The 22,881-nt window shown below is 45.9% G+C and overlaps 1 protein-coding gene across 2 annotated transcripts in view; it reads left to right on the forward strand.

Annotated features, from left to right (window-relative positions):
• The window catches only part of prorp (protein only RNase P catalytic subunit), a 120,194-nt gene that overhangs the window by 8,932 nt on the left and 88,381 nt on the right, over positions 1-22,881 (forward strand). For both annotated transcript variants that reach the window (XR_010975713.1, XM_068039268.1), the window contains exon 3: positions 7,030-7,162. Coding sequence is in view for 1 of the 2 variants with exons in the window: in XM_068039268.1 (XP_067895369.1) it covers positions 7,030-7,162 (133 nt within the window). In the remaining variant the exon portion in view is untranslated. The remainder of the gene's footprint in view (positions 1-7,029; positions 7,163-22,881) is intronic.

Genomic DNA, 22,881 nt, shown 5'->3' on the forward strand with positions numbered 1-22,881 from the left:
GTCAAATCATCACAGAATACCCAGCCTCTGACCTGCTCACATGATCACTGGTTCAGTTGAGTTTTTGGTCAATGGTAAGCCCCAGGATGTTGATGGAGGATTCAGCAATGGTAATGCCATTGAATCTTAAGGAAAGATGGGTAGACTTTCTTTCTTGTTGGAGAGGGCCTTTGCCTGGCACTCTGGTGCGAATGTTACTTGCCACTTATCAGCCCAAGCCTGGATATTGTCCAGGACCTGCTGTATGTCAACAAGGACTGCTTAGCTTTCTGAGGGGTTGCAAATGGAACTGAACACTACATAATCATCAGTAAACAACCCCACTGCTGACCTTATGATGAAGGGAAGGTCATTACTGAAGCAGCTGAAGAGGGCATAGGACACTGCCCTGAGGAACTTCTGGGGCTGAGTAGATTGGCCTCCAAGAACCACCATCGGATTCTTTTATACTTGATAGGACTCCAGCCAGTGGAGAGCTTTCCCCCGTTTCCCATTAACTTCAATTTTACTAAGGCTCCTTGATGCCACACTCGGTCAAATGCTACCTTGATGTTGAGGGCAGTCGCTGTCACCTCTGGAATTCAGCTCTATTGTCCATGTTTGGACAACGGATGTAATATGGTCTGGAGCTGAGTGTTCTTGGCGAAACCCAAGCTGAGCATTAGTAAGCGGGTTATTGGTGAGTTAGTGCCACTTGATAGTTCTGTCAACAGTACCTTCCATCACTTGCCTGCTGATTGAGAGTAGATTGATGGGATGGTAATTGGTCAGGTTGGATTTGTCTTGCTTTTTGTAGACATACAAGACAATTTTCCATATTGTCGGGTAGATGCTAGTGTTGTAACTGTACTGGAACAGCTTGGCTGGAGATGCAGCTAGTTCTAGTTTACAAGTCTTCAGCGCTTTTGTCGGGGTCTTTTAGCCTTTGCTGTATTCAATGTTTCTTGATATTATATGGAGTCAATTAAATTGGCAGATGACTGGCATCTATGATGCTGGGGATCTTGGAAAAGGCTGAGATAGATCATCCACTCGGCACTTCTGGCGGACGATGGTCAAAAATACCTCTGCCTTATCTCTTGCACTTGCATACTGTTTCCTGCCATCATTGAGGATGGGGACATTCATGGAGCTTGCTCCTCCTGTTAGTTGTCTAATTTTCTACTGCCATTCATGACTGGAAGTGGCAGGACTGCAGAGCTTTGCTCCGATTTATTGGTTGTGGAATCTCTTAGCCGTGTCTGTTGCATACTGCTTCCTCAGTTTAGTATGCCTTTCATCCTGTGTTGTAGCTTCAGCAAGTTGGCACCTCATTTTTTAGTATGCCTGGTACTGCTTCTGGCATTCTGTCCTGCACTGCTCATTTGAACCAAGATGGGCCCCTGGCTTGATCGTAGTGGTAGAGGGATATGCTAGGTCATGAGGTTACAGATTGTGGTGGAATATTGTTCTGCTGCAGCAGATGTCCCACAGTGCCTCATAAGTGCCCAGTTTTGAGCTGCCAGATCAGTTCTAAATCTATCCCATGTGGCACTGTGTAGTGGCATAGAACATGATAGACTTCATCTCCACAAGGACTTGCGGTCATTCCCACCAATACTGTCATGGACTGATGCATCTGCACAGGTAGATTAGTGAGGACGAGTTTAAGTTGCTTTCTCCCGCATATTCTGTCACCACCATGCCACAAACTCGGTCTGGCAGTTACTTTTTTTTTAGGATTCGGACAGCTCGGCCAGTAGTGATGCAAGCAAGCCACTCTTGGTGATGGGCATTGAAACCTCCACCCAGAGAACATTCTTTGCACTTGGTATGCTCAATGCTTCTTCCAAGTGGTGTTCAACTTGGAGGAGCACTGACTCGTCAGCTGAGGGAGGGCAAGTGGTGGTAATCAGCAGGAGGTTTCCTTGCCCATGTTTGACTTGATGGCATGAGACTTCCTGGGGTCTGGAATCAATGTTGTGAGATCCCAAGGCTGTTCCTCCCGCCGCCCCCCTCCTCCCCCGCCAACTGTGCACCTCTGTGCTGCCACGTCTGGTGGACCTGTCTTGTTGGTGGGACTGGACGTACCCAGGGATGATGATGAGGGGTCTGGGATATTGGCTGTAAGGTATGATTCTGAGAGTATGACTGTGTCAAGCTGTTGTTTGATAGTTCTGATGAAAGGTCACTGACCTGAAATGTTAACTTTGCTTCTCTCTCCACAGATGCTGCCAGACCTGCTGAGTATTTTCCAGCACTTTTTGTTTTTATTATTGTTGCTTGACTAATCTGTGGGACAGCTTTCCTAATTTTGGCACAAAGTCCTCAGATGTTAGTGAAAACAACTATGCAGGGTTGACTGGGCTGGATTTACTTTTGTCATGCCCGGTGCCCAAGTTGATGGTTGTTCCATCTGGTTTTATTTTTCTTGTATAGGTTCGATGCAACTGAATGGCTTGCTAGGCCATTTCAGAGGGCATGAAAGAGTCAATCACATTGCTGTGGTTGTGAGTTACATATAGGGTAGACAGGGTAAGGACAGCAGGTCTCCTTCCTAAAGGAAGTTAGTGAACTAAATGGGTTTATATAACAATCCAGTAATTTTATGGCTACCATTGCAGATGCTAGCTATTTTATTCCAGATTTTTTAAAAAATTCAATTAACTGAATTTAAATTCCCCAGCTGCCATGGTGGTATTTGAACTCGTGTCCGGATCATTAGTCCAAGCATCTAAATTATAGTCTAGTAACATAACCACTATGCTACTATCTCAAGATAAGGAGTCAACCATTGAGATGAGGAGAAATTTCATCACTCAGAGTGTTGTGAATCTTTGGAATTCTCTACCCCAGAGAACTGTGCAATAGCTGAGCATCCACATCTATTCAAGCCTGAGATCAGCAGATAAGGAAGCCAAGGGATATGGCGATGAGGCAGGAAAATAGTATTGAGCTCAAAGACTGGCCATGATCTGATTGAATGGTAGAGCAGGCTCGAGGGACCGTATATGGCCTACTTCTGCTCCTAGTTTCTTTCTTCATTTTCATCAATATCTTGTGATTTGTTTTTTTTTAAAAAGATTCCAGAATATATCAGAATTGTGAATGTTATAAATTTGGTATGTATGATGGCTGTTTTTTTGATGCGTATACAGAATAATGAAATATCTTAGAGTTTCCTTTTTTTTCAGTGACAAAAATCTTTCATAGTTTTAATGGGTCAGTAGTTCCGTAGCTAATTTCTTTCTGTTTCTTCAGTTTGCACATGGCTTCTGTAGTGCCATCTTTGGATATAGAGTTCTTCCTTATGAGTGGCTAAGATTACAAAAGAAGTTATAATCAGGAGAAGAGGGGTCGAAGGGCTCCCCTCTTTTCCCTCTTGTTTGACCACAACAGATTTATTTCTTTTTTAAGTGGCTATGCTTGCCAATTCAGTGAGTTTTTACTTGCTTACGTGCCGAGATAATAAAAAGAACCAATCGGACAGGTTTTCTTGAGTTTAACAAAGGAAGAGTGTAACTTTATTGTACTTAAACCGCTCTAAGAAAAAATAACAAACGCTTTCTCTCTCTCGCACTCTCGCTCACACTTGGCCTGTAGCCTTGTATGCTATGGCGTTTCAAGTGCTGATCTAAATACTTCTTAAATGTTCTGAGGGTTCCTCCCTCTACCAACCCTTCAGGCATTGTGTTCCAGATTCCAACCACCCTCTGGGTGAAAAAAGATTTCCTCAAATCCCCTCTAATCCTCCTGCCCCTTACCTTAAAACTATGCCCCCTGATTATTGACACCTCCGCTAAGGAAATAGTTTCTTCCTATCTACTCTATCAATGCCCCTCATAATTTTGTATACCGCAGTCAGGTCCCCTCTCAGTCTTCTCTGCTCTGAAGAAAACAACCTGCTACCTAGCTCCCAAATTCTTGTTGCAGTACCTCATCCCTCTTTCTCCCTATGTCATTGGTACCAATGTGAACCACGACCTCTGACTGTTCACCCTCCCCCTTCAGAATGTCCTGCAGCCGCTCCGTGACATCCTTGACCCTAGCACCAGGGAGGCAACACGCCATCCTGGAGTCTCGTTTGTAGCCACAGAAATGCCCATCTGTACCCCTTACAATAGAATGCCCTATCACTATAGCTCTGCCGCTCTTTTTCATCCCTCCTGTGCAGCTGAGCCACCTGTGGTGTTACAGACTTGGCTCTTGCTGCATTCCCCTGAGAAGCTATCTCGCCCAACAGGATTCAAAATGGAAAATCTGTTAGAGATGAAGATGGACCCAGGGGACTCCTGCACTACCTGCCTAATTCTTCTACCCTGCCTGGTGGTCACCCATTCCCTTTCTGCCTGAGCAGTCTTTACCTGTGGTGTGACCACATCCCTGTACATGCCATCCACGATGATCTCAGCCTTGCGGATGCTCCACAGTGTCCCCAGCCGCTGCTCCAGATCCGAAACGCAGATTTCGAGTAGCTGCAGCTGAAGACACTTCCTGCACACGTGTTCGCCCTGGACACATTGCACAGGAGGAGCATTCCACTGTGCCGAGCTGCCCTGCCATGACTTACCCTTAATTTACTCCCTTAAATTACTCAAAGTTAGAGATTATTTACACTAGGAACCTTGATTCCCTGAAAAACACTACTTACTATATTAAAAAAAACTGTAGACCTTACCTTTCTCTTTACTTTAGTTACTAACCCAGCTATTTACTGATACTCCCTAACAGCAGTTACTCACCAACCAATCACCTTGCAGCTTTCCTGTGATGTCACTGTTTGAATTTCTTTTTTCAAACTCTGTCAGCACGCGCCAACTCCTGAGGTGGTCGACTACTGTATGCTCCTGAAGGTAAGTGAAGGCCCCAAGCCTGGTGCTGAATTTATCCGTTCTCAGTTCTAGGTGCTCCCACACCAGTCCGACTGCTCTCCACTCCTGAAGGTCATTGAATAATTTTAAGGCAAGGTTAGATAGATTCTTGTTAGGCAAGAGAATCAAAGGTTATTGGGGGTAGATGGGAATGTGGAATTTGAGACACAAGCAGATCAGCCATGATCTTATTGAATGGCAGAGCAGGCTCGAGGGGCCAAATGGTCTACTTTTGCTCCTAATTCATATATTTGTATGTCTGCAAGAAAGGATAGCACACACAACAAAAGCCCAAGCAGTTACATCAAGTTGGCAGAGAGACAGATTGTCAGGAGGACACTGATGAAGAGTGCACTCGTGTGAACAGCAAGCAAGCATTTCCCACCATCGGTTTGGATTAACATGTCAATGCCATTATGCAATCTGAGGCATTCACCATGATCAGGATTATATGTCCACAGAAGAATGGCAAGCACAAGCTCAAAGTGCAAATATCCTTCCAATTCATATAACGAAGGACATTAACCCAAAGAAATGGGAATCCATGGTGCAACCCTAGGCTGACAGTCTACAGTAGTTTTCCAATCAAGTGCATTGGAACAATAACCTTACAGTGCAGTTATGGGAGCTCCAAATAGCTACCATAAACATTCTATATTGTAGACACAACTAGACCAGCTGTTGCAGGACCTCCAGCACACCGAGGTCTACAAATTATCATGTTACATGAAGTCAGTAACGCACCAAAAAAGGCAGAAAGCATCCCGGTCGAGTGTTTTCGGGTCGGTCCATGTAAAGGATGACACAAAGGCTGGCAGTTTTGGCATGAAGAGGTGGTATGACTAGGAGTCTCTCCTCAGACTTCAGTTCGTTGCAGCAAGTACCCAGAGGCAAGAGGCATTGCCACTGATTGGCTATGTTGCCAGTCATTTATCTTAAGACTGGACCACCTTATGGACTGCAAGTGCAGGTCATCAGAGGAAGTGATGTTGAGTCACACGTGACCAGGCAGTTATGGGTGGAGTGCGAGATCATAAGATGTGTTCAAGACTAGCTCATGCAGTAACCTTTTTTATGTATATATGTTCCAGTTCAGTTATAATAAAACCCCAAGTTCATTTTGGATATTACTTGTAGTCCTGTGACTCTTAACAACAGATCACACACCAAAGGACAAGTAATATTACAGCTGTTAGGCAAACTGCAAGCTACCACAAACCTCAATGAGATAAATGACCAGATAAATTGTTGAGTGAGGGATCAATATTGGCCTGGATACCAGGAGAACTCTCCTGCTTTTTCTTTTGAATTAGTGAGATAAATTTGCCTGAATAAGCAGATGGGGCCTCGGTTTAACATCTCATCTGAAGGACAAAATTAAAAAGAAAAAAAAATGTCATGATTAAATGTGTAGTTTATCAAGAATAAAATTAATTTTATAAGGGGCTTCTACATAGATTTTTTTCTCTTCATTTAAGTCACTTGTGAAACAATTTTCCCAATACAGCCACCTGGGCAACAGTGTGTTGAACAATAATGCAAAGCATCAGAGTGACATTTGAATCTGCAAAATTTCCCACTGTACTCTGTTCATAATCAGAATCTTATTGAGAAGAGACAGCAATGTGGTGCCATAGCAGTGCCTTAGTGTCTCCTAATGGTCAACCAATAGAGCATATTGGCAGGGGTCTGGAAGCAGGCTTATCATCTGTTTTTTTTTTTGACAGAAGGGATGAATCCATGCCAGGTAAGGTTAAGAAGGCATAATTTCCCCATCTTTTGTACTCTCCCTCCCCCAAATGTTTCCTGTCTTGCAAGAATGTTTCTGTACATGTTGTTTCTGTACATGCTTAACCTCCTTGAAGGCCACAAAAAGCAAACTTTGTACATAGTACTAAGTAACACAGTCTTAGGGCTTGGGTTGTGCTTTATTGGTTTGATATTTGCCAGCAGCTGTTAATGGGGCAAGTAATTTGGCATGACATAAAATTCTGTGAATATCTAGAATTGCCACATAGAGAGCACTGATTGTCTTGTACAACAGGCAGTGAAAATGCTAGGATCTGTAGAATGTTCTGACTCTTAGTGCATTTGCCTAACTCTTAATTTTGTTACAGTTTTGTAACTCACTTCTTGGTATCTGCATGTGAAGCTGATTATTTTGAACACTTTGTTCCAGTGGGGAATGCCATGTATGCAACACGTTACTAGAATCCATTCAGCTGAATGAGGAAGAATACAATGTATTAAGAGAGTGTGTGATGAATGATGTTATACAAGGGACAGATATTTTTAAGAAGACCACTCCTCAGGTAAGCAGTGCAATTAATTTAAAGGTGTCTGCAAATGGTATAAAAATATTATAATAATCATTCATAGTGCCTGTCTATTCAGCAGTTTTTAATTGCTCATAATTTTGGAAATCGTTCCAATAATCAGTTAAGATTTAGAATAACATATCTGTGCTTGATTTAAAACTATAGTAAAATTGATTTTGTATGATAGAGCTGTAAACAATTGCAGCTATCTGCTTCGCTCACAACCATCAAGGGGAGCACAATGGGTGTTGACTTATGAATATCTGGGTGGTCTGTAACTATTATGCTTCTCTCCCAAAGTTTGGTTGGAGTAGCAGCATGTTTACCAGAGTTTTCACCATCCCCTACCTTGCATCACAAATATCTAAGTTTCAAGATCATGTTTTATGCTGCTTTTAGCCTGCCCTTTCAACGTATGTAAATATTAATGGGCTGATGCTAACTGTTCTGTTGCATCTGCAGGAATATATTACTGTTATATTATTCTTACTGCTATTGTTGCTTCTGTGTTCTCCTGCCATCTTGTGTAGAAATTCCTAAAGTATTTTAAAATTGCTGATGGGCTACATTTTTTTTTGAGTTTTTCAGAACAGAAGTTCATGGCAGTGAAATGAAAAAGGTTTACAACATGTAATTTACTGAGATGACTTTGGTTGCCAATAGTGAATTATCTGATTTAAATAAAGTTGACTTGCAATATGTACTGTAAAACCAGTATAGATTGAATGGAACTGCTATTTAAAGAAAAATTCATAAAAGCAAACTGACTTTATGGTGTGTTTTGTGAACCAACAGATTTTAATTTTTCTCTTCTTTACATACCCTTCACTGCCAACAATAACATTTTGCATTTATATGGAGCTTTTAACATCGCAAAACTTCAAGATGCTTCAAAGGGGCATTATCAAATGAAATTTGACACCAAATCACATAAGGATATATTAGGACAAATGACTAAATGACAAAATGACTAAAACTTGGCTGGTAAGATGGGCAGAGCAGTGGCAAATGGAATTTAATCCTGAGAAGTGTGAGGTGATGCATTCTGTGAGGACTAACAAGGCAAGGGAATATGCAGTGGATTGTAGGACCATAAGAAGTACAGAGGGACCTTGGTGTACTTGTCCATAGAGGTTGTAGCACAGGTAGATAAGGTGGTTAGGAAGGTATATAGAATACTTGCCTTTATTAGCCGAGGCATCGAGTATAAGAGCAGGGAAGTTATGATGGAGCTGCATAAAACGCTAGTTAGGCCACAGCTGGAGTACTGTGTACAGTTCTGGTTGCCACACTATAGGAAGGATGTGATTGCACTGGAGAGAATGCAGAGAAGATTCACCAGGATGTTGCCTGGACTGGAGCATTTCAGCTATGAAGAGAAACTGGATAGGCTAGGGTTGTTTGCCTTAGAGCAGAGAAGGCTGAAGGGGCGCCTTATTGATTAGAGATACAGCACTGAAACAGGCCCTTCGGCCCACTGAGTCTGTGCCGACCATCAACCACCCATTTATACTAATCCTACACTAACCCCATATTCCTACCAAACATCCCCACCTGTCCCTATATTTCCCTACCACCTACCTATACTAGTGACAATTTATAATGGCCAATTTACCTATCAACCTGCAAGTCTTTTGGCTTGTGGGAGGAAACCGGAGCACCCGGAGAAAACCCACGCAGACACAGGGAGAACTTGCAAACTCCACACAGGCAGTACCCAGAATCGAACCCGGGTCCCTGGAGCTGTGAGGCTGCTGTGCTAACCACTGCGCCACTGTGCCGCCCCATTTTGAGGTATACAAAATTATGAGGGGCACAGATAGGGTAGATAGGAAAAAACCTTTTCCCTTTAGTAGAGGTGTCAATAACCAGGGGGCATAGATTTAAGGTGAGGAGATTTGAGGAAAACTTTGTTCACCCAGAGGGTAGTTGGAATCTGGAACACACACCAACATTTAAGAAGTATTTAGATGAGCACTTGCAACGCATACAAGGCTACGGGTCAAGTGCTGGAAAATGGGATTAGAATAGATAGGCTTGATGGCTGGCGTGGACACGGTGGGCCGAAGGGCCTGTTTCTGTGCTCTATAACTATGACAAAGAGGTAGGCTTTAAGGAGCTAAAACAGAAAATGCTGGAAATACTCAGCAGGTCTAGCAGCATCTGTGGAAAGGGAAGCAGAGTTCACGTTTCAGGTCTGTGATTTACATTTCTAACCTTTGCCAGTTCTGATGAAATAGGTTTTAAGCAAGTGAAGTGGGGCTTGGGGGGGGGTGGGGGGTGAGCGTGGAAAGAGAACAAAAGGGAAAGTGTGATAGGGCAGAGGGCAGGAGAGATTACTGACAAGGAGGTCATGGAGCAAAGGCGAAGAGAGTGTGCGTGTGGTGAAAGACAAAGCATTAGTACAGAGAGAGTGTTAATGACAGAATAATAGACAGCTCTGTCCAAAAGGACAAACATGAAAAACCAAGTCTAAGGCAGGCACATAGTTGAAAAATAAAATAAAATAATAAAAAAGGTCAGTCACGCTCTGAAATTATTGAACTCGATGTTGAGTAATGAATGTCTAATTGGAAAATGAGGTGCTGTTCCTTGAGCTTGTGTTGATGTTTTCGGGAACACTGCAGCAGACCAAGGACAGGAAAGTGGGTGTGAGAGCAGGCAGCTGAATTGAAATGGCAAACAACCGGAAGCTTGGAGTCATGCTTGTGAACTGAGCCGGATGTGTTCCACAAAGTGGTCACCCAATCTGCGTATGGTCTCCCCTGTGTAGAGGAGACTGCATTGTGAGCAGCGAATACCGTATACTAAATAGAAAGAAGTACAAGTAAAGCGCTGCTTCACCTAGGAGGAGTGTTTGTGGCTTTGGATGGTGAGGAGAGAGGAGGTAAAAGGGCAGGTATTATGCCTCCTGTGATTGCATGGGGAGGTGTCCAGGCTAATGGAGTGGACCGGGGTGTTGCGGAGGGACCATTCCTTGTTCCAGTCCTACTCAGGATAAAGGCCTGCTCAGATCAGAGAAACAAAGTCCGACCTGAACCTGACAGAACCACATTGGACCCGAGCCTGACCCAACCACCGGAATGTTCCCTTTACCTACCTTGCGACTCTGAATCTGCAGGAAGCTGCAGTATGAGCGTGATGACATCATAGAGATGCTCACTGCGCAGACTCAGAGTTTCCCTCCTTGACGTGCCAGACTCCCAGCTCAGGTAGGTTTTTCAACTTTTAACATTTATCAGCAGAGCAAAATGCAATGCTTACTTTGTGTGCCCAACCTGGACCTGATCCAACCCAAGCGCGAAAGCTGGACCCGAAAGAGCGACCCGACCCAAACCCAACACGTCGTTGGATCCCGTCAGGTAGCAGGCCTTTAACTCGGGCTCCCTTTCCCCCCCCCCAAAAAAACTTTTTCGGGTACATTGATGACTGTATCGGTGCTGTTTCCTGCTCTCACCCCGAACTAGCAAACCATCAACTTTACTTCCAATTTCCACCCTTCTTTCACCTTTACATGGTCCATCTCCAACACTTCCTTTCCCTTCCTCGACTTCTCTATCTCCATCCCTGGGGATAGGCTGCCCACTTATATTCATTATAAACCCACCGACTCCCACAGCTACCTTCACTACACTTGCTCACACCTTGCTTCCTGTAAGGACTCCATTCTATTCTCCCAGTTTCTCGGTCTCCGATGCATCTGTTCTGGTGATGCAATCTTGCACAACAGTGCTTCTGACATGTCTTCCTTTTTCCTCAACTGTGGTTGACATGTCCTTCAACTGTGTCCAGCCCATTTCCTGCACTTGTGCTCTCACCCCTTCCCTTCCAGAACCGTGACAGTGTTCCCCTTGGCCTCACTTTCCACCCTACTAGCCTACACATCCAAAGGATCATCCTCCGCCATTTCCGCCACCTCCATTGTGATACCACCACTAAACACATCTTCCCCTCCCCTGTCAGCATTCCAAAGGGATCATTCCAGATGGCTGAAGGCAAGCTGCCAATGGTGGAGCAATTAAAATTGGGGATACACAAGAGGCCAGAATTGTAAGAGCGCAGAAATTTGGAGGGCTGGAGGAGGTTACAGAAATGGAGAGAGGCAAGACCATGGAGGGAATTGAAAACCAGGATGCGAATTTTAAGATCAGTCCGGCAACAATGTAAGTTGGCGAGCACAGGTGATGGGATGAATAGAACTTGTTGTGAATTGGAATTTTTGGAGGAGCTTAAATTTATGGAGGGTGTGGAAGATGGGAAGCCAGTCAGGAAAGAATTGGAATAGTCAAGGCTAGCAATAACAGTATGGCTGAGGGTTTCAGCAGCAGATGGACTAAGGTAGGGATGGAAATGGGCGATGAAAGTCTTGGAGTTGGAATTGATATGGACATTCAGTTAGCTGCAATAACTTCAGTTTTAACAAGAAGAATCCCCACCTCTGTCCTAACTTTAACATCAGCTATAGGGGAACTGGGTAGCACAGTGGCGCAGTGGTTAGCACCGCAGACTCACAGCTCCAGCGACCCGGGTTCAGTTCTGGGTACTGCCTGTGCAGAGTTTGCAAGTTCTCCCTGTGTCTGCGTGGGTTTCCGCCGGGTGCTCCGGTTTCCTCCCACAGCCAAAGACTTGCAGGTTGATAGGTAAGTTGGCCATTGTAAATTGCCCCTAGTGTAGGTAGGTGGTAGGAGAATGGTGGGGATGTGGTAGAGAATATGGGGTTAATGTAGAATTAGTATAAATGGGTGGTTGTTGGTCGGCACAGACTCGGTGGGCTGAAGGGCCTGTTTCAGTGCTGTATCTCTAAATAAAATAAAATAAAATTTATCACTTGACAGCATTCCCTGTGCAATTGCGTCCTTTAATGCACTAAAGTCCGAGCTTATAAAATTAAAACTTCTTGAATTGATGGTTAAACTGTGTCGTGAGACCATTAACATGTCACCAATCTCTCAGCTGCAAGATCAACTGGGTTCAAAGCAACCATCTCCTAGTATTGCTGCTGCTGAAACTCCTTATCAGATAATTGCTGTCTTTGTCTGTTCAGTGTCTACGCAGTAACTTAACTAAAGCACTGTGGTATCCTTTTTTTAAATTCAAACTGTCCTAACTGAAACTTCCTTAACAGGCCAAAGCTAAAAGTTAATATTGCAACAATATAAAAAGTTTAACCCTTCCCTTACAGTGGTACTAATTTTAACTTTTTGAAACAATCTTTTCTTGCTGTAGAAGGAGTGCAGCGAAGGTTTACCAGACTGATTCCTGGGATGGCGGGACTGACGTATGAGGAGAGATTGAGTCGGTTATGATTATATTTGCTGAAGTTCAGAAGAGTGAGGGGGGATCTCATAGAAACCTATAAAATTCTAACAGGACTTGACAGGGTAGATGCAGGAAGGATGTTCCCGATGGTGGGGGAGCCCACAACCAGGGATCATAGTCTAAAGATGCAGGGTAAACCTTTCAGGACTGAGATGAGGAGAAACTTCTTCACCCAGAGAGTGGTGAGCCTGTGGAATTCGCTACCACAGAAAGCAGTTGAGGCCAAAACATTGTATGTTTTCAAGAAGGAGTTAGATATAGCTCTTGGGTGTAAAGGGATCAAAGGGTATAGGGCGAAAGTGGGAACAGGTTACTGAGTTGGATGATCAGCCATGATCATAATGAATGGCCTACTCCTGCTCCTATTTTCTATGTTTCAGCCAAAAGTTGAAGGCTTTAGTCAAGACTTGCAGCTCCCTCACCTACCACACTGTAGCCTGAAGATGGCGCTTTTGTCACAGGAGTTTCACGTATGCTATGTATTTAGTTTTTTTTTCAGGCTTGACTGCAACACAAGCAAACTAGTTTTTTTTATATATTGATGTCCTGTTTGCATTCTTTTTCCTCAGATGAATCTTATGCAGCAAATTTTTGTGATCTGGAATTCACTGTCTTCTGCAGAGAGTTGTTAAGTTATGGAATGCGTAGGAACATAGGAAATAGGAGCAGGAGTAGGCCATTCAGCTCTTTGAACCTGCTCCGCCATTCAAACAGATCATGGTTGACCATCTACCTCTGCCATTTTTCCCCACTATCCCCATATCCTTTGATATTATTAGTATCCAGAAATCAATCGATTTCTGTCTTGAACATGCTCAATGGTTGAGCTTCCACAGCCCTCTGGGGTAGAAAATTCCAAAGATTCACCACTCTCTGAGTAAAGAAATTCCTCCTCATAGTCTTAAATGACCTGTCCTTTATCTGAGACTGCATTCCCTGGTTCTAGACTCACCAGCCAGAGGAAACATCCTATCCACATCCCCACCCTGGCGCACCCTATAAGAATTTTGTAAGTTTCAATGAGATCACCTCACATTCTTAAATTCTGGAGTATTCAGGTCCAGTTGCTGCAATCTCTCCTCATGCCTGAAAGGGTGGTGGAAATGGGTTCAGTAAAACTTTTGAAAAGAGAATTGGATAAATACTTAAAAAGGAAAAATCTGCAGGGCTATGGGGAACGAGCAAGGGAGTGGGTTTAATTGGATAGCTCTTTCAAAGAACCAGCACAATCACAATGGGTGGAATGGCCTCCTTCTGTACTGTGTGATTCTAAGTAGGTGTTCCTCAGTTTCTGGTAAAAGCACTGTTGGTACAGCTACTAGGAGCTGTGCAAGAGCAAAATGGGCTGCTGAATCATGCCTAGTATTTGATTTAAAATTTTTTTTTAATATTCTTTCATGGGATGTGGGCAGTGCTGGCAAGGCCAGCATTTGTTGCCCATCCCTAATTGCCCTTGAAAAGGTAGTGGTGAGCTGCCTTCTTGAGCCCTGCAGTCCATCTGGTGTGGGTGCACCCACAGTGCTGTTAGGAAGGGAGTTCCAGGATTTTGACCCAGTAAAGTGAAGTCAGGATGGTATGTGAATTGGAGGAGAACTTGCAGGTAGTGCTGTTCCCATACATCTGCTGCCCTTGTCCTTCTAGGTGGTAGAGGTCACCGGGTTTGGAAGGTGCTGTTGAAGGAGTCTTGGTGATTTGCTGTAGTGCATCTTGTATATGGTACACACTGCTGTCACTGTGCATCGGTGGAGTGAGTGATTGTTTAAGGTGGTGGATGGGGTGCCAATCAAATGGGCTACTTTGCCCTTGACGGTGTTGAGCTTCCTGAATATTGTTGGAGCTACACTCATCCAGGCAAGAGGGGAGTATTCCATCACACTCCTGACTTGTGCCTCGTGGATGGTGGACAAGCTTTGGTGAGTCAGGCGATGGGTTACTTGCTGCAGAATTCCCAGTCTCTGACCTGTTCTTGTCGCCCCAGTATTTATGTGGCTGGTCCGGTTCAGTTTCTGGTCAATGGTAACTCCCAGGATGTTGATAGTGATGGTAATGCCATTGAATGTTAGGGGAGGTGGTTAGATTCTCTCGTATTGGAGATTGTCATTGCCTGACACTTGTGTGACCTGAATGTTACTTGTCATTTATCAGCCCAAGCCTGAATGTTGTCCAGGTCTTGCTGCAAATGGACGCTGACTGCTTCAGTATCTGAGGAGTTGCAAATGGGACTGAACATCGTACAATCATCAGCGAACATCCCCACTTCTGACCTTATGATGGAGGGAAGGTCATTGATGAAGTAACTGAAGATGGTTGGGCCCTGAGGAACTCCTGCAGCAATGTCTGGGGGCTGAGATGATTGGCCTCCAACAACCACAACCATCTTCCTTTGTGCTGGATATGTCTCCAACCAGTGGAAAGTTTTCTCCCTAATTCCCATTACCTCCAGTTTTGCTAGGGCTCCTTGATGCTACACTTGGTCAAATGCTGTCCTGATATCCAGGGCAATCACTCTCACCTCCCCTCTTGTTCAGCTCTTTGTCCATGTTTGGACCAAGGCTGTAATGTGGTCAGGAGCCGAGTGGCCCTGGCGGGCCAAACTGAGCATTGGTGAGTAGGTTATTGCTGTGTAAGTGGCGCTTGATAGCACTGTTGACGACCCCTTCAATCACTTTGCTGATAATTGAGAGTAGACTGATGGGGCAGTAATTGCCCAGTATGGATTTGTCCTGCTTTTTGTGGGTAGGACATATTTGGGCAATTTTCCACATTGTCCAGTAGATGCCAGTGTTGTAGCTGTACTAGAACAGCTTTGGAACAGCGCGGCAAGTTCTGGAGCACAAGTCTTCAGTACTACAGCTGGGATGTTGGCAAGACCTGTAGCCTTAGCTCTGTGCAGTGCCTGCAACCATTTCTTTATATCACGTGTTGTGAATCGGATTGGCTGAGACTGGCATCTGTGTTGCTGGGGACTTCAGAAGGAGGCCGTGACGGATCATCACACGGCACTTCTGGCTGAAGATGGTTACGAATGCTTCTGCCTTTTCTTTTGCACTGATGTCCTGGGCTCCCCCATCATTGAGGATGGGGATATTTGTGGAGCTGCTGCCGCCTCCTGTTAGTTGTTTAATTTACGCTTAGCCTTTGCTTGGTCCCCTCTCCCTGCCGCAAAGGAGATTAGGAATTTCTTATTTCTAGAATTGCGGACATGAATCTGGATACTATCTAGAATGTCAACACACTTGGATTTGTATAGTTTGTATTTTAATTTTCAAAACTAGCATGACTTCAGATCAAAATGCTACATTTGTAATACCAGGGAATTAACAAAAGAAAAGCCAGCTTGAACTCGATGTTTCTGAAAAGCAGCTATTGCTTCTCTTCTCAACACTTACTTGAACAAACAGAGGATACAAGGCTGCCAAAGATTGTAATTTATTTGCAGTTTTGGTATTGTTGTAATTTAGTCATTGCAACTTTTGCAAATAAAAGCAGCCTTAAATTAACAAATTCCATGCAGGGGATGGCAGGCAAGCAAACTCATTTCTTTTCCTGACATCCGTGTTTTCTGCAGAGCCACTTGAACCCACTTGGGTGAAAACTGTTCTATTTTTAAAAAATCTTACCCCCCCCCCCCCCCCCCAACCGCCCTTCATCAATGAAGTTCAGGGTCACTGAGATGAATTATAGTGTCACCGGAGATCATTGCCTATCTAAACTAAGCTTCAAACCAGGGATCTTTCTGCATGCTCAAGACCATGCCAAAAGTGTGCTTTACTCACTCAGCCATCTAGAAACCCAGGCAAGTTGAATTTTGAGGTGGTGGGAGGGAGGGGAGTAGTTGAGGTCAGCCGTAAAATGGGAGCAGACTGTGTTTGGTCGGAAGTGTGACGTCTTGATGTTGCTTCAGGATTTTACCAACAGTGGGAACCATGGAAGACGGACTTCTGACATTGAGGTGCCAAGACACTTATTGAAAAGGCCAATTAACTCCAATTTTAGGCCATATTTCTAATTTTATCAATGATGTATGGAGACCACAGGACTTCAGAACCCTCCTGGTAAAACGAGATGGCAAGGAAGCGATGTACTGGCGCTCTGATGAAGCCATCAGGAGAGACAGCCTGCAGTGGCAGGAAAGGTGGTGCACACAGGGAACTGCCAGATGTCAGCAGAAGAATGGAGAAGGTGCCAGCACTGTGGAGACATCCGGCCAGAGTCACAAGGGGGCAGTGGCACTTGCCCCAAGGAGAGGACAGGTTTTGGGCAGAGCGGGGAGGTTGTTTGGTGGTGGGTGTGGGGGTGGGTGGGAGTGGTTCCATCCTGGTAGACAGCTTAGGGATCAGGGAGAGAGAGGACATCTGCCACAGGCCTCATCCACCTTGGCCACTGGAGGAGCAGCTCGGGGGAAGGGAGGTCGAGGACCTAGCGGGAGCACATCACCAACCTCATGAACAGCAAGTGGGTTAGTCTCAGCCAGAGAAAGGCACAAGGGGGCATGCCAACAGCCATGTGATGCAGAAGAGCCAGGACAGGACAGAGTGTACCACCCGAGGCTGAACTTCCTCCAAATGTCCAAGCAGCAGTGTCAGCGAAGACTGTGGCTCTCCACAAAGGTTGTCACTCATCTCTGCATCATGCAGCAGGACAAGCTGAGCCCCATGGGGTTTGGTGGACACCCCATATAAGTGTCCCGGAAGATCACTGTGGCACCCAGCTTCTGTGCCTGCAGCTCTTTCCAGGGATCCTCTGGAGACTGTAGTCCACATCCCATCAGCGCATCAAGGAGGTGACCAATGCCCTGTTCGAAGGCCAGCGACTGCAATACCACACCAATCTGGAAATTCAGATGGCAAGGGCTATCAGCTTTGGAGCCGTTGTTGGATTTCCCCAGGTATAAGGTGTCATCGACTGCACGCATGTGGCCATCAAGGCTCTACTGGACAAACCAGCAGCCTTCACCTGGAAGGGATTCCATTCCATCAATGCCCAAGTAGTCTGTGACCACTGCAAGCATATCCTTCAGGTGTGTGAAACAATCACCACACCTACAAAAATAAAAGAAAAATCTGAAATAAAAACAAGAAATGCTGGAAATGCTCAGCAGGTCCGACAGCATCTGTGGAGAGAGAAGCAGAGTTGATGTTTCAGGTCTGTGACCCTTCATCAGCTTTTTCGGCCCCCTGTGCACCTTCAGGGATGGATAGTGGAAGATTAGGGCTACCCACTGAAGACGTGGCTCTTCCATGCCTGTGAGGAACCCATGCACTGATGCAGAGGAGAGATACAACACCTGCCATAGGTCAACCTGTACAACCATCAAGCATGCTATTGGCCTTCTGAAGATGCATTCCAGGAGCCTGAACTGATCCGGATCCGGTGAAGCCCTTCAGTATGCCCGAGCGAGGGTGTCTCGCATTGTGGTGGTCTGCTGTACACTGCATAACCTAGCACTGCAGAGGAGAGGAGAGGCATTGAACAATGAAGACATTGCTGATTGCAAAGCCTCCCCCGACAATAGGCTGTAGAGGAGCCAGTTGATCAGGCCATGCAAGATGGGGGCCCCCTTGGACCACAAGCAATACTCTGAAATACATGCAAGTGAGGCTTAGGACCCCTTAATACATAGTTGTTTCCGGTGACCCACATGCCCTCTCGGAAAAGTGCCAATAAAGTCTTACCTTTTAATCTTGCTGTCGCCCCCTTCATTTTGCCCTCCATCACCTTGTGCCCAAGTACACAGCGCAAAGTAGCAAAGCTGAGGAGCTGAGCAGATGTGCCTTAGTCCACCGCTTCAAGCTGTTCAAGAAAGCAAGGGTGTAGATGAGATCTTACAGGGCAGCAAGAAAGAATGAGAAACATCAACTGTGAGTGATTGAGGTGAACAATAGAAATGAGGCTTAACAGCTACAAATTGTAATCACCCATGAACCCTAACCCTAACTCTCTCTTATTAGTGTTTCTACAAGGTGCTACCCCTGCGCCTACAGCTGAAGTGGAGGCAGGCTGCTGATCGTACTGTTCAGGCTTGGGATGACCTTGGCAGCTGTCCTCTGGCTGCCTGAGGCCTGGAGGGCCCTGGCATGCTGCAGGGCTGCTGCACCTCTGCAGGACCCTCTTCTGTCATCGCAGTTTCTTGAGGCAATGGTGTCACTGGCAGAGGGACTGAGGAGTCTCTGCCCACTCCAGGAGTTCCCTGAGAGCAGCCCCGAGAAGCTGAAGGCAGCCGCTCCTCTTCCATCGCAAGGCACACTTACCTCCTGCCAACCTGATGAGGACGAGGAGCTGGTGGACAATGCAGGCGTCCGTCCCCCTGTTGCCTTTCCACTGCTGCAGTGTGCTCATGGACAAGGCATGCAGGTCTGCACGCATCTCTGGCGTCCACTGAGTGGTCTGCTGGAGCTGGCTGTCCATGAAGGTCGCCAATCTGCTGATGGAAGAAGCAAAGTGAGTACTCATCAAAGACATGGCAGCACTCATGGCCTGGATGGACTCCTCCATTGTCCGCACATGGGTGCGCATAGCCTGTGGAAGCTTCGCCAGATGTTGCATCACTTCTTGCTGCGGCATTTGCTGTATTGCTGCTGATTTTCAAAAGCTCGTGATTAGCCTGAAGCTCGGCATGGACTTGGCCTCCCACAGTCTTTCAACTGTCGGTGACTTCGGCTGTCATAGGCTCCATCAGCTACTCGGGTGCGTCTGCAATGTGGTCACCAGCTTATGACCCTGAATCTAATCTTGAACGCGTACCAATCGATGAGAGAGTATCTGCAATGCTGGAAGATGCAGGGAAATGATGCAATACTGCCCTCCCCGTCCCCCCACAGGATACGTCCTCGGAGATGGCTGGCTGGCCCACGGTCTCTCGGGCTGTTCGTACCTCGGCTTGACCCGTACCCGCATGACCAAACTTTAATCCTTACATGTTTAGGGCTTCCCATTTCTTCATCACAACCATGCTTGCTGTGGAGCTCCATGTGTCCAGCATTGGTCACATGGACACTATGCCTTGTGTGTGCCAGATACACCCTTGTGTACCCACATTCATTCTCTCACCCTCTTGGATCAGCACTCCCGTCTTGCCATCAGCAATTGCATGGCTGCCCTGGTGCCCTGGCAACTCCATGAGGATGAGGCTGTGGAGGTATAGCACCCCTTCACCAATCATGGCCCCCTCCTGTTTTTGTGTGCCGTCTTCTCCTGCGAGCACAAGAAGGAAGACTTGTCAGTTTCTCCACGGAGACGGGCACAATATCTTTGCCGGTGGGGCCCAGCGGTCCATGCCACCTGCATAAGGCCACTGTCTAGATGTGGCCATGCCGCTGGCAGGATAACCTCCTCGCCGCTGACTGGGTGGTCATTCCCTTGACACAAGCCCCAAAGAGAAAAGTGGTATGGAGTATTCGCCTTGGTGGACCGAATTGGGTCATTGACACACTTTCGACACTGGATCCACGTTCTGGAGGTGACTACACAATCTCCATTCAGGCTTACTTGGACAGGCAGGGCCCTCATCTCCACCCATTCCTTGGGAGGAGGAACTCCCGCCTTGCCCTTGCAGCCAGGAGGAGAACCTGCAGGGATGCATCGCTGAACCATGAGGTCACCTGGGGTGGTCTTGCTGCCATTGTTGCTGTATCCTTCTGGAGAGCTCCTTGGTGTTGGGTTGAGTCTTCAGTGAGGGGCGCAGCAGTAGCAAGATGTCTCAAAACAGTAGTAGCAGGCGTTCTCTGTTCAGGCAGCAACAAATGCAGGGCTGACAGCCCTTTAAATATGGTGCCAGCACCTGCTGCAGTATTAGCTGATGCCAATCTCGCCGTCGCGGGGGTCCAGGATGGGACTGCCCCCGCGCCTCGCCTTAATTGGCGTTGACTTGACCTTTGCGCTTAGGACAAAATTCAGCCCCCCCCCCCTCCCCCCAGTATCTTTTGAAAATACATAAACTCAGGGCATCCCTGACAGTTCAGATTTCTATTGTTAGTCATACAGATCAGCAAGGCCTCAACATTGATCCTCAATCTCAAGTGTTAGTTTAACTAATCTAATAATTTTTGAAGGGGTGTTGGCCTGAATTTTACTCATTACAATTGCAGAATAGTGCAACAGATTATTTTGCCCTGACCGTCATTTGAGAAATACGGTCAGTCTTCTGGTGTTGTCGATGGTTTGATTGGGAGCTTGTGCATTTGGGTAGTAGGAAATCGTGTGCTGCATCTGGGTCATTGAATATATTCAAGGCTGAGTTAAATAGATTTTTGATTGACAAGGGAGTCGAGGGTTATCTAGGGCAGACAAGAAAGTGGAGTTGAGACCACAGTCAGATCAGCCATGATATTGAATGGCGGTGAAGGCTCAAGGGGCCAAATGGCCTACTCCTGTTCCTATGTTCCTATCAGAAGTTGAATGCATGTAGCAGCTTAAAGGGGCAGACAGCTTCAGTTTTATTTTTTCAAAAAATATAAAGCATGATTGCAGTTGGAGGAAGAGATTTCATGAACATCCCTATTCTCGACGATAGCGGAGCCAGGTTTGTGACTGCAAAAGACTTGACTGAAACGTTCACAATCATCTTTGACCAGAAGTTCTGAGTAGATGATCCTGCTTGGCCTTAGAATTGAAATTGTGGTTCCCACCATTGCAGATTTCCAATCATCAATTTGATTCACTCTACGTGATAATGAAAAACACTGAGCTCTCTAGATAAAATAAAGATGACTGGTCCTGACCATATCCCCATAATAGTGCTGAAGGCCTGTACTCCATAACTAGCCAAGCTGCTCCAATACATCAACATACTGACGTCCTCCTGACAATGTGGAAGATTGCCCATATATGTCCTGTCAACAAAAAGCAAGGCAAATCTAACCTTGCCAATTACTGTCTTACCAACCTACTCTCAATCATCAATAAAATAACTTTGCAGTAGTAATTGCAAAATTGGAGAGCTGTCCCACAGAGAAGTCAAGCCTGACATAGTCATACTCACCGAATCATACCTTACAGCCAGTGGCCCAGACTCCTCCTCCAACATCTTTGGGTATGTCTTATCCCACCAGCAGGACATAACCCCACCAGAGGTGGTGGTACAGTGGTATATAGTCAGGAGGGGTGGCCTGGGAGTTCTCAAAATTAACTCTGGATCCCATGAATTCTCATAGCATCAGGGTCAAACATGGCACAAAAAACCCCTGTTGATTATCACCTACTACCCTCCCTCTGCTGATGAATCAGTGCTCATCCACGGTTGAACACCACTTGGAATAAGCATTGAGGGTAGTAAAGGCACAGAATGGACTCTGGGTGTTAGACTTCAATGTTCATCACCAAGTGGCTTGGTAGCACCATTTCTGACCGAGCCTGACCAAGTCCTTGAAGGATTTGTCTGCCAGACTGGACCTGCAACCAGAAGGTGGAACCTACTTGACCTCGACCTCAAGAATCTACCTGTCGCAGATGCATCTGTCAATAACAGTCCTTGTGAAAATGAAGCCCCATCATCACACTGAATACCCTGCATCGTGTTGTGTGACGCTGTCACTGTTCTAAATGAGAGAGACTCAGACTAAGAGGAAGAGCAGGCAGGGAGATGTTGTGGAGCACAGCGGGACTGGTGGTCTGAAGTGCATTTGTTTCAATGCGAGAAGTATAACAGGTAAGGCAGATGAACTTAGAGCTTGGATTAGTACTTGGAACTATGATGTTGTTGCTATTACAGAGACTTGGTTGAGGGAAGGACAGGATTGGCAGCTAAATGTTCCAGGCTTTAGAAGCTTCAGGCGGGATAGAGGGGGATGTAAAAGGGGTGGGGGAGTTGCATTACTGGTTAAGGAGAATATCACAGCTGTACTGCGGGAGGACACCTCAGAGGGGTCATGCAGCGAGGCAATATGGGTGGAGCTCAGGAACAGGAAGGGTGCAGTCACGATGTTGGGGGTTTTCTACAGGCCTCCCAACAGCCAGCGGGAGGTAGAGGAGCAGATATGTAGACAGATTTTGGAAAGATGTTAAGGTAACAGGGTTGTAGTGCTGGGTGATTTTAACTTCCCCTATATTGACTGGGACTCACTTAGTGCTAGGGGCTTGGATGGGGCAGAATTTGTAAGGAGCATCCAGGAGGGCTTCTTGAAACAATATGTAGATAGTCCAACTAGGGATGGGGCCATACTGGACCTGATATTGGGGAATGAGCCCGGCCAGGTGGTCGAAGTTTCAGTAGGGGAGCATTTCGGGAACAGTGACCATAATTCCATAAGTTTTAAGGTACTTGTGGATAAGAATAAGAGTAGTCCTCGGGTGAAGGTGCTAAATTGGGGGAAGGCTAATTATAACAATATTAGGCAGGAACTGAAGAATTTAGATTGGGGGCGGCTGTTTGAGGGTAAATCAACATCTGACATGTG

The sequence above is a fragment of the Heterodontus francisci genome, chromosome 9, assembly GCF_036365525.1.
Source record: "Heterodontus francisci isolate sHetFra1 chromosome 9, sHetFra1.hap1, whole genome shotgun sequence".
NCBI classification, from domain to species: domain Eukaryota; kingdom Metazoa; phylum Chordata; class Chondrichthyes; order Heterodontiformes; family Heterodontidae; genus Heterodontus; species Heterodontus francisci.